Genomic DNA, 12,803 nt, shown 5'->3' with positions numbered 1-12,803 from the left:
GAACCAAAGCATCATCAATAATACCCAATGGTCTCTTCATAGTACGATCCACCATTTGTAGCCTCATAGATGTGGGTATTGGTTGCCCAATTTCCAAAGTTTTGAACACCAAGTAGGGCATCAAGTTGATACTCGCCCCTAGATCACATAGAGATTTGGCAAAGTCGGCGCTCCCAATAGTGCAAGGGATTGTGAAAGCGCAGGGATCTTCCAATTTCGGAGCCATTGAGTGCACAATAACACTCACTTGATGCGTCATCTTGATAGTCTCACAATTCATTGATCTTTTCTTTGTCACTAAATCCTTCATGAACTTTGCATAGCCGGGCATTAGTTCTAACGCCTCAACCAATGGCACATTAATGGATAAGCTCTTCATCATGTCAATAAACTTCTTGAATTGGTTCTCACTATTTTGCTGGCGAGCCTTTGAGGGTATGGAGAAGGAGGCCTTGGCATTGGTGCCTTGGACTTTGGCACTACCGGTTCTGATATGTCAATCACATGCTCCCTAGATGGGTTTACTTCTTCTTGGATCTCCTCCACGCATCAATCTCAATTCTCACTTCTTTATTAGCTTGAACCAAATTGCTTGGAATTTCATCTTCTTGAATCACTACATCATCATCCATAACTCTTCTTTGGTTTGAGGTTGTTGCCTCCCCACATTTTCCACTCCATGTGGTTACGGCCATGGCATATCCCGTATTGTTCCCACCCTTTGGGTTCACCACCGTGTCACTAGGTAGTGCCTTTTTAGGACGAGTGTTTAAAGCTTGCGAGATTTGCCATAATTGAACCTCCAGTTTTTGGATTGAAGTGTTGTGAGAGGCTAGTTGAGCATAGGAGTCGGCATTTTTCTTTATCATCTGTTTGAACATATTTTCAACTCGTCCCATCTCATTATTGGAAGAGCTAGAACCACGGGACGGATAAGGAGGCAGGTTGCTTGGTTGTTGATACATCGGGGGCCTTTGAAAGCCTGACCCTTGATTCCCTTGGTTATCATTCTAACCCCCTTGGTTGTTGCCTCGAAAGTATCCTTGATTGTTGCCACCCCAACTGCCTTGGTTGCCTTGATTATTCCAATTGCCTTGATTATTATTATTGTTCCAATTACCTTTATTGTTGTTACCACCACTCCAATTGCCTTGGTGGTTTTGATTGTTCCAATTTCCTTGGTTTCCTAGAGAATGCCATTGTTGTTGACTCGGGCCTTGAGAATTGTTTCTTTGTCCTTGATAGTTTTTCACATATTGCACTTCTTCCTCTTGCTCATTGTATGATTCGTCTTGGTCAAACCCACTATCATCTTGCACAAAGTGTTCCACACGGTTTTGTACTTGTTGACCCTTTTGCTTTCTTTTGTTCACCATCATACTCACACCTTCCATTGCATTCACTTTCTTAGGACCTTGACCTTGTTGAAGTTGAGCTTTGGCTAATTGATTCATTGTGGTCGTCAACTCGGCAATTACTTGCCCATGATTATGTAATTCCTTGTGTGGGTGAATCACATTTGGATCACCTTGAGGAACATTAGCTCTACTTTGCCATGCCGATGAAGTATCCGCCATTTCATCCAAGATTTCACAAGCTTCAGCATATGGCATTGTCATGAAATTCCTACCAGCAAGTTGGTTGACCACGCATTGATTGGTAGTGTTGATCCCCCGGTATAAGGTTTGTTGAATCATAGCCTCAGTCATATCATTATTCGGGCACTCTGTTACCATGGTACGGTACCTCTCCCAAATCTCGTGCAAAGGCTCATTGGGTTCTTGCTTGAATGCTAGAATCTCATCCCGAAGAGTAGCCATATGCCCGGGAGAAAAGAACTTGGTAATGAATTTTTCCGCCAATTCATCCCATGTATGGATGGAATGGTTTGGCAATCTTTCTAACCAATCCAAGGCCTTTCCCCGTAGAGAGAAGGGAAATAGCCTCAACCTTAGAGAATCCTTGGAGACGTTGGTCTGTTTACTCCCCTAACAAGTATCGACAAACCCTTTTAGGTGCTTGTATGCATTTTGACTTGGAGCCCCGGTGAAGAATCCCCGTTGCTCTAGCAGTGTAAGCATCACATTGGTGATTTGGAAGTTGCCCGCCCTAATGCGGGGCGGGACTATGGCACTTGCATACCCTTCATTCGGCGACACCCGGTGTGGAGCCGGTCTTGGTGGATTTGGGGGTGGAACGGGAATGTTATCTTAAGGCGGCCGACCTCGTCTATTTGCTTGAGGTTCAAGAGGAACCTCTTCAACTGGGTTATCTTCCACGTCCACATCCCCCAAAGGCATGTTTCCGAGAGGATCTTTCTTGAGAGCTATTTTTTTTACATACAATCGATTCACAAAAAGGTTAGTAACCCAGAAGAAAAAGAAGACAAATCACACACAAAACCAAATATATAGCTAAATCTATTTTTAGCTCCGAGGCAACGACGCCAAAAATTGATGTCGCCCAAATTCACACCACTGATTGGGATTGTGAAGCGGTCGATGCAATTATAATTACCCAATGTAAGTCGGGGTCGATTCCATAGAGAGCTTATATTGGATTAGGTATATATCTAGACTAGGTGTATGACGTGCCCAAATTGCACTTCCACATACTTGGTTGTTTCTTTCTACTTCAAAACTTTATGCTATTGTTTGTAAATGTAAAGTTATAGAACGATATTTTTGGTGTTGTTGTTTTTCAAGTTTATAAAAGATCTAGGGTTGTGACTTCCACCTAGGTGGTTACCTAACAGGTTGTACGCTTTAGGGCATGTTTTATTGGTCGGGGTGTAATATAGCAATCAATACGTGATTACCCACTCGATGTCTCTCGGTAGTTAGAGTGGTTTTGCCCGATTTGGCATTCTCAAGTCCAAATGGGTAATTCACAAAATTGTTGATATATTCTCAAGTCGGGTCTTAGTATCTCTAGATTCAACCCTTTAATTGGGGCTATCAATTTCTTGAGTTCACCCCAATTTCTTGTTAGCCAAGTTTTCCTAGACTTAGTCTCTCTTTCTCAAGTAGAGACTAAGTCGATTAGGCATGAATCAATGTTTGCAACCATTAATTCCTAAATTCAAGCAAGAACTATGCTAAATATCATACACCCAACCTTAAACAAGCCCTAAATCAAACACCCATTACGTACCCACACTAGGGTTGGGTCACAACCCTAACTAGAGATTTAGCTACTCATAGGCAAAAATGAAGAAACTAAGGAAGAAAATAAGATTAAACTCATAATAGATGATAAAGGGATGAAAATCTAATGTTAAAATGATAAACTAATAAAACGTTCCCCAAAGCAGTAAAGGAAAAATGACTATCTACTTTCTGGAGTTCAAAACTTAACCTAAATTTGAAAAAAAAGATCTATTTATACCGAGCTGAAATTATCGGATAAAATTACCCCTGCGGAGGTTGTGCGGTAGCATAATTCTGTGTGCGGTCCGCACTTTGAAGCTGGATTGGCAGGATGGACTTCTGCGGCCGCACAATGTTTGGGTGCGGCCGCATTTCTTCAGATTTTTGTGGACCGCACATTTCTGATTGCGGTCGCACTCTTGGACTTGAGCTGGATATGGGAGGTTTCTGCGGACCACACATTTATGAGTGTGGCCGCACTTTTACATTCTGTGGCCGCACAATAATAGTACGGTCCACACTTCTTCAGGGACTCAAAGCACCATCTCTCTGAACCTCGTCTTCTGCGGCCGCACAATAATTGTGCGGTCCGCACTTTGCGAAGAGAATTTGTCAGTGGTTCTTCATAGTCTGTGGCCGCACATAGTATTGTGCGGTCCGTACTTTGCTCTTTTCTGCTTTGTTTTGGTCCTTGTCCAATTTTACTCCTTCTTGAGTTGATTTTCATATCTTTGGCTTATTTTCCATTATTCCTGCAAGAAAGTATATTTCATTAGTTCTCGAGAATACCTTTAAGTATTTTTGAGCTAAACCTAAAGTAAAAGAGTGCAAATAAGTGGTCAAAATCCCTACTTATCAGGTGGTAGGGCGTGTGGAAAATGATTAGGGTTTTTGGGTAACTGGTGGTTGGTCTTTAGGCTTAAAGGTGAGAGACAGAACGGGAGTCGTTGGATCTGTTGATCAACGGCTCCGATTATTTGGTGACTGGTCTTTTTAGAATTTTTTTAAGTGGGAAAATCGGGGGCCGTTAGATCAAAGAAATTTTGATGGTTGAGATTTGATCTCTGAGCGGGTGTTTAAATATCAAAGGAAAATCACAGATTAAATGTGAGCCATTTATCAGATGGATCAACGGTTTAGATGCATGTGTGTTTGTTTTGTGAGTGATAAAGGAGGGTGACATGACACGATCTCATTGGTTTAGTGAGACTGGCATGGATTTCCTAGTTGGAAGAGAGGGGTGGACTTGGGCTGAGTATTTCCGGATTGGGCTGTATATTTGGGCTAAAATAATTATAGAAATAGCTATTTGTATTAAGTTGAGGAATTGCAATTGTAGCCTCTTAGTTTTTTAACCCTTTTAAACTCAATTTAAATAAACTTAACAATTTCAATAAAAAATATGGTTAAATTATAATTACTATATGTTACTAATTATTTAATTAATTATCTATTAATGCCACATATTTCAAATTATAACACTAATTTCAAAATATTAACATAGTATCCTAATTCACTGAAAATTAAGGAGTAATTTTGTCAAATTATAAAACATATGTAATGTATATAAAAAAGTTATTTTTATTATAGTAAATATATTTGTAATTACACAATATTAGTACTATATGATAAGTTTTGAAACTAATACTTAATTAATTTATAAAATAGGCATTCATTAATAGAAAATACTTTTAAAGTATTTATTGTAAATTGTTAAGCATGAATAAATTAATTTTAAAAGGGAGGGTCAAAATTGACCGTCAACAGTGGTCAAGGCAGTCTTGAGCTTCTGAAAGCTCTCCTCACACTCGTCCGACCACCTGAATGGAGCACCCTTATGGGTCAACCTGGTCAAAGGTGCTACAATGGAAAATCCTCCACGAAGCGACGATAATATCCGGCCAAGCCAAGAAAACTCCGAATCTCCATAGCTGAAGATGGTCTGGGACAACTCTGAACTGCTTCTATCTTCTTTTAATCCATCTTAATCTCCTCACTGGACACCACGTGCCCCAAGAACGCCACCGAACTGAGCCAAAAATCACACTTGGAGAACTTGGCATAAAACTTCTCCTCCCTCAACCTCTATAGTACAATCCTCAAATTATGGGCATGCTCCTCCTAACTACATGAGTACACCGGGATATCATCAATAAATACTATGACAAACAAATCAAGATATGGCTGGAATACACTATTGATGGGGCGTTGGTCAGCCCAAAAGACATCACAAGGAGCTCATAGTGACCATAATGGGTCCTGAATGCCGTATATAGAATATCCAGACCTCAAATCAATCTTAGAGAACACTCTCGCTCCCTGAAGCTGGTCAAATAAATCATCACTGCGCGGCAAAGGATACTTGTTCTTAATTGTAACTTTGTTCAACTGCCTATAATCGATGCACATCCTCATAGTACCATCCTTCTTCTTCACAAACAGTACCGGTGCACCCCAATCCAAAATCAACAAAAGTTTAGTTTACGGAATCAACAAAATCGCACGACAAGAATACAAGAAAGTACAGTTTTCCTAATGGTTCATCAGCCTCTCAAAGATAAGTACAGACGTCTCCGTACTGATCCGCAAGACTCTGCTAAACCTGCTCATGGCTCGTGAGAGCTATGTAACCTAGGCTATGATACCAACTTCACAATCCAAAATCACATGTGTCGTGATGGCCTATTGCGATGCTAGGTAAGTTGACTAACAAATAACAAGCATCTTTAATTTAAACATACTGAAATAGGCGTAACTAAATAAAATCTCACAATAACTGGAAGAAAACACTACAACTCAATACATAATTCCCCAAAATTTTGGGTGTCACTGAGTATATGAGCATCTATAAAATAACATGGTCTGACTACGGAAACACTATCTATGAAGGTAGAACAGTATAGATGAAACTAAAAGATAAAGGAAGAGAGTCAAGGTATGCGGAAGCCAAGGAAGCTACCTCGATAGTCTCCAAACTGAATAAGCTCCAACACTAGCAACCTCCGTGCCCGGAAGTACCTGGATCTGCACACGAAGTTCAAAGTGTTGTATGAGTACAACCGACACAATGTACTCAATAAGTATCATAAATAAACACGGTAAGGTAAGAGAAGCATAAATTGTTTATGATACTAGCTATCACCTCTGTAGTTCCGTCTTTTAATCCGGCACAGAACAATATTGAAAACTAACTCATCAAGTTTCGAGAGAAAATATTCATGTGTGCATGTGTATAGTTTCTCAAATACTCAGCTCAGACAATATCATCCCATATAGAGGTGATAAGCAGTTAAATCAGATAAATGATCAAGAAAATGCAAAATCCACAGAACACTGGCCGGATTCTCTCAACTTTCCATATCCGTTCCAAACCACTGATCAGTATTCTCAATAATCGCATGTACACCATCAAGAGAGAAACATGAGAGGGTGACACTAGGGGGATGGATCCGTATCCACACGCTGCACGGACAACTCACATGCTGCATGGACAACTCACATGCTGCACGGACAACTCACATGCTAATAATAGAACCCGCATGGATGACTCACGTGATGCACAGACAACTCACGTGCCAATAACATCAATATATGGATTCGCACGGACAACTCACATGCTGCACGGACAACTCACGTGCCAATAACATAATCTGCCCGATATGGTTACATGCCTCCAGTCCAAACATATCATACATGAGCAATTAAACAAGTATACATGTATGTGATGAATGAATAACAATTCTCATACTCCTGGACTGGTATAAATGACATGCTAACGTGTAGGCATGTGCAAAGTATGCTATCATAGCTCAAATCGGAAATTTCATCACTGAAAAGCATTTATCAAGTTAGTTCAGGGATTAAACCTCTATGTAGCCTAAGCATGGTTCAAATAGACCACACAAACTGTTACAAATATGGGAAATATCATAGCTTAAGGCTTAACAGTCAATTGTAGGCTTATAAGAGCCCTAGCACAACCCGAACATGAATAAACGACCCCGGTGCCCGCACATGGGTTCATCCTCACGCATGTGCGCACCCAATAGCACGTAGCTATCACAACAATTCAGGAAACTAGTGCCTCAACCGAGTTTAAATAAGAAACTTACCTCAAGCAAATCAAATCACTCCGCTAGTAAGCCCTTCCCACGCGTATCAACCTCCGAAAGGATCGAATCTAGCCAAAAATCATGTAATACTATCAACAAAAGCTATAGGAATTGATTCCAATTAATGAAGCTACGATCTTTAACAAAAGTCAAAACGTCTAAGGTCTCTAGCTCAAAATATGAAAAATAGGTTCAAACCCTCGTTTTCTGAAATTTATCTTTGCTGCCCAGTCATTGGCTTTCGCGATCGCGGACAAACAATCGCGATCACATAGAAAAACTAAGCCTAGCTCACAAAATCCTCTTTCTCGATCACGTGAACCCAGTCACGAATGCGGAGAACCACCTTCCCAATCTTATGCAATCGCAATCCACCACTCGCGAATGCGAAGAACACTGCGTGCCTCCTTAGCTGCCTCACTTCCTTGTACACAAACGCGATTCACTGTACGCGTTCACGAAGCACAAGTTCCCCAACTTCCGCGATCGCATCCCTCACTTTGCGAATGTGAAGAATAAAAATCCAACAGCCCTCAAAGACCCTTCGCGATCCCGGACCTATCCTCGCGATCGTATAGAAGGAAACTAGAACACAAAACATCAACAGACTTCACCAATTTTTCAAGTCAAATTTCAATCTGTTAACCATCCGAAATCCACCCGAGCCCCCCCGAGATCTCAACCAAATATACCAACAAGTCCTAAAATACGATACGAACTTAGTCGAGGCCTCAAATCACATTAAACAACATCAAAAAATATGAATCGCACCCTGATTCAAGCCTAATGAAATTAATGACTTCCCAACTTCTACAATCGATGCCGAAACCTGTTAAATCAACTCCGATTGACCTCAAATTTTGCACACAAGTCATAATTGACACAACAAACCTATTCCAACTTCAGGAACCAAAATCCAATCCTGGTAACCACAAAGTCAACTCTCGGTCAAGCTCCTCAACTCTCTAAACTCCTCAACTCTCCAAACTCCTAATTTACCAACTTTCGCCATGTTAAGCCAAAACCACCTACGGACCTCCAAATCAATATTCGGACATACTCCTAAGTCCAAAATCACCCTACGAAGCTATCAAAACTCCATTTCGGAGTCATTTATATACAAGTCAACATCCGGTCAACTCTTTCAATATAGGCTTCCAACCTTGGGACTAAGTGTCCCAATTCATTCCGAAAGATCCCCGGAACCAAACCAAATGCCCCGGCAAGTCACATAACAACAATTGAGCACAGAATAAGTAGTAAATGGGGGAACGAGACTACAACACTCAAAACGATCAGCCAGGTCGTCACAGATGAATTTTAAGGGAAAAACTATTTGCGATGGTTGAATTGGCCTAATTGAGGTAATTATCTTGCCTAACTTTGTGTGGGAGAACTACCTCTTAGGATTTGGGATTGATTGTACCATTTGTGCTATGTGAAAGCCGTGTACGCAAGGTGATGAGTGGGTACACAGGTTATATGTGGTATTTGACCGGTTGTGATTCTTGGATATACGAGGCAATACCTCGATTGTGATTCTTATTGTACACGATGTGGTACCTCGGTGTGATTCTTGTTGTTTATCTCATGTTGCAAAAAGTTATTGGTGGGAACATTTCTTGTTGTTTTGTTCTTCGTTGTTCCATCAGTTATTGTCCGTATATGATCATTGTGGTTCTTTTCAATTGCTTCCTTTATGTTATTAGTCTATGATCATGATCATTAGTCTATGTTATTAACTTGCTTCATATTACTTATTTCTCCGCTTTCCATTACTTCTTGTTATTACGTTTTCATTCTATTTATTATGTCCTAGTAGGTGTCTTGACCTGGACTCGTCACTAATCTACCGAGGTTAGGCTTGATAGTTACTGGGTACTATTTTGGTGTACTCATACTACGCTTTTACATATCTTTTTGTGCAGATCCAGGTACGCCTGCTCGTGCCAGACGTTAGTGATCGACTGTTAGCTGCTTTTCGGAGACTTAAGGCATACCTGCTCGGCGTCCGCAGGCGTCATGACCCAATTTACCGTATAGATCATGATGGCGTTCAACGTCGTCGCTAGACAAGCCAACGATGAACTAGCCATATATTTATTCTTTTTAATACTTTCAAAGTAGTTGATTTTCATATTTATTAAGTAAATGAGAAGCGGAAAATTTAATAAAGTAATGTGTAAACTAATGAAAGAGCAAATACGGTGAAATAAATACTCAAAACCATAAAGTGTCTATTAGCATGTTCCCAAGATCCGGTGTCACAAGTGTATGAGCAACTAGTAGAATATATAAAACACCTATGCTATTGTCTGAAATAAGATAGACAGAAAGTAAATACAAAAGAGGGGATGCGGGTGCTACAGAACGGACTCAGAGAGTAGCTCACCACTACGCCTCAGGGTATTAGGGGTGCGTGCCTAAATGAATGGTAGATGCACCTGCCTCAGATCCTGCACGATTAGTGCAGAAGTGTTGCGTGAGTACATAAACAACATTTACCCAGTAAGTATCCAGTCTTACCTCGAAGAAATAGTGACGAGGGGTCGACATCGAAACTTACTATGGGCCAAAAAATAAAATACAGAAATTCTAGATAGGCATGGAATACGTGAATAATAATAAAAATACAATAGTAATCAGTGAATAAATGATTCTTTAAGTGGTAGTCAATTTAAAGATCTCCAACTAACATATACTAACTCCAACAATTTCGGGCTAATAAATAAATTATAACCTCTCAATTTATAAATATAATATCAAGTGTAATCGGGCTCCAAGCATTTTCACGCACGATTTATGCCGAGGTCGTACGGCCCAATCAAGAAAAATGTGTACTTTGCCGATCATTGAGCGGCACGAATCATAGATGCATCTATTATACTGCATACGTAGCCCCTACAATTAGAAGAAAATAGTAATTTAAAATACCGATGGGATAAATTCCCTCTTACAAGATTAGGCAAGACACTTACCTCGTCTCAAAGCTCACTTTCTGCCCCACGGATTCACTCTAAAGTCTCAACTTGGTGCCGAACAAATCTAAAGCTAGCCAAATATTATATAAATTAATCAATATACACTTACAAGTTCATAATTTAGCTATTAGAGTAATTATCCAACCCAAATTGAAAGATTTTTAAAATTCACCACCGGGCCCACGTGCTCGGATTTCGAAAATTTTTGAAAATAAATATTACCCATAACCTTACGAACTCATATATAATTTCCTCCCAATTCCATATTCATTTTCTTGGTTAAATCCCATTTTTATCAAAATCTAGGTTTTTTAACTAAACCCATAATTTATCCAATTTATAGGTTAAGAATCTACCCAAATATATGTATTAAGCTCATATTGTTTAGAAGTTACTTCTTTCAAAGTGCTAAGTGAAAACCCCTCTTCAAAGAGCTCTGAGCGCGCCCAACAAGTGAAAGAAATGAACCAAAAATCCTAAGTCCCGATATTAAATGAACCTCACTACCCCAGAGATTTTCGCACATGTGGAAGAATCGTCTCTTCTGCGAGGTCGCTCCTGCAGTCGCTTGTCCGCATCTGCGGAACACGCACGGCCCATGATTGTTCGCACCTGCGGCCAAGTCTCGCATCTGTGAGCCCGCTTTTGCGGCTCGCCTCGCACACCTGCGACCCTGGCCAGGCTGCCTCCCTACGCACCTGCGGACCTCGCTGGCTCCCCTCCATTTTACTTTTGCGAATAATACGCCGCACCTACGGTGCTGCTCCTGCGGTCATCCCTACCGCAGGTGCGAACGCACCAGATGACAACCCCTTCAGTTCTTCTTCAAAGAGCAATCAAGCTTCGTCGACCCTCTGAATTCTACACAGGGGCTCTGGGGCCTTGACCAAATATATCAACAAGTTTATAAATATAAAATTGACTTGCTCGAACCTTCGGAACGCATGAAACAACATCAAAACTAAGAATCACACCCTAAAATCAAATTGAATCAACTTATGAACATCAAGTTCTTCCAACTCACTCCGAACGCGCCGAATCATACTTAAACTACTCGGAATGACACCAAATTTTGCTTGCAAGTCTTAAATCACTATACGGAACTATTCACAGGCTCAGAATCCTAAACGGTCCCCGATAATACCAAAACCGACTCCAAACCAAACTTAAAGAACTTGAAAACCTTCAATGCGCCAACTTTCAATACTAAGCACCGAAACGCTCCAGGGTCATCCGAGACCCGATCCAAATATACGCCCAAGTCTAAAATCATCATACAAACCTATTGGGACCGTAGAATCCCGGTTCCAAGGTTGTTTACTCAAAACGTTGACTCAAGTCAAACTTAACCATTTTTAGTAAATATTAAGGAACTAAGTTGTACGATTTAACCCGAACCCTTGCAAATCCGAACTAACCATCCCCGTAAGTCATAAAATAATAAAAGCACATACGGGGAGTCTTAATTAGGGTAACGGGGATCTAGAAAGCAAAACGATCGGTCAGATCGTTACAGCAGGCCTCAGAGTCACCTTCCCTTATCTTTCTTTCTGTTGTATTTTCCATTTCAGACAGAGTTGTAGTAGACATTCTAGCTTATTCAGTAGAGCTTATGACTCAGTTCCACCGGTTTTGAGAAAGTTGTTGTTGAGATTCTGTTTTGGAAGACTATATGAGTTTGTTAGTTCTATTTTAGTATTCCTGATGATTATTCTTGTTAACTTATTAAATGTTATTCTTACCTAATCTTAGGGACTAGGTGCCATCACGATATCCTAAGGTGGGAAAATGAGATTGTGACAGAATAGAACACCAAAGAAACTTATATTTTGTCCCAGGTGTTAGAGCATTAGCTGGTGATATTGGTTGATATGTATGGAGATTTTATTTTTTCATATTTAAGAAAATTGCGCAATTATGCATTTCCTTAATTATTATGTAATATATTCCTGACAAAAAGTTATCACAATATATGGATAATTAAGGGAGATAAATATAATTTTTGAGGGATTTCTTACAAAATTTCATTTCTGTAATATTCGTGGAGGCCAAAATTGTGGTTTGGACCTGACCCAACAATAATTATATACAAAACCCAGCTAAATCCAGTCTAACGAGCAAACATGACTGGACGTATTATCTATTATTCTTCGACGCACCATCATTGCTAACTGATCATGTTGTATAATGAATTTTGATGCACCATGTCTGTTCTATTTATTATTAATGGCGTAGCAAGAAATTTATAAAAGGAGATGTAAAAGTAGGAATAAGTCCCATATGTACATACAGGAGTTTCATGAAACAAGTTTGGACTAAAATACCCTAAGGTTGAGTGACATAGATGACGACAAAAGCAAACCAAAATCGGTGAATTGTTTCATGCACAAGTCATGACAAATTGTTACGACTTCATGTTGTATTCAACCCAGCTAGGGGTGAACAAAAAAACCGATAAATAGCATCAAATCGATAATTCGAGTCAAATCAGAAAAAAAACCTCGATTTGGTTTGGTATTGGAAAATAAAATCTGACCATAATTGGTTTGGTTTGGTTTTAA

The 12,803-nt window shown here is 40.0% G+C and overlaps 1 protein-coding gene across 1 annotated transcript; it reads right to left on the bottom strand.

Moving 5' to 3' along the window:
- Nucleotides 1–521: 521 nt before the first annotated feature.
- Nucleotides 522–1,820, bottom strand: LOC138910116 (uncharacterized). The gene is made up of 2 exons (XM_070201339.1): nucleotides 1,121–1,820; nucleotides 522–982 (listed from the first exon to the last, which is right to left on the bottom strand). Exons 1-2 carry the CDS (start codon nucleotides 1,818–1,820, stop codon nucleotides 522–524), a joined length of 1,161 nt encoding a protein of 386 aa, XP_070057440.1.
- Nucleotides 1,821–12,803: the final 10,983 nt, after the last annotated feature.

The sequence above is a fragment of the Nicotiana tomentosiformis genome, chromosome 4, assembly GCF_000390325.3.
Source record: "Nicotiana tomentosiformis chromosome 4, ASM39032v3, whole genome shotgun sequence".
In the NCBI taxonomy this organism is placed as follows: Eukaryota; Viridiplantae; Streptophyta; class Magnoliopsida; order Solanales; family Solanaceae; genus Nicotiana; species Nicotiana tomentosiformis.
This window is presented reverse-complemented; position numbering and strand designations above follow the sequence as displayed.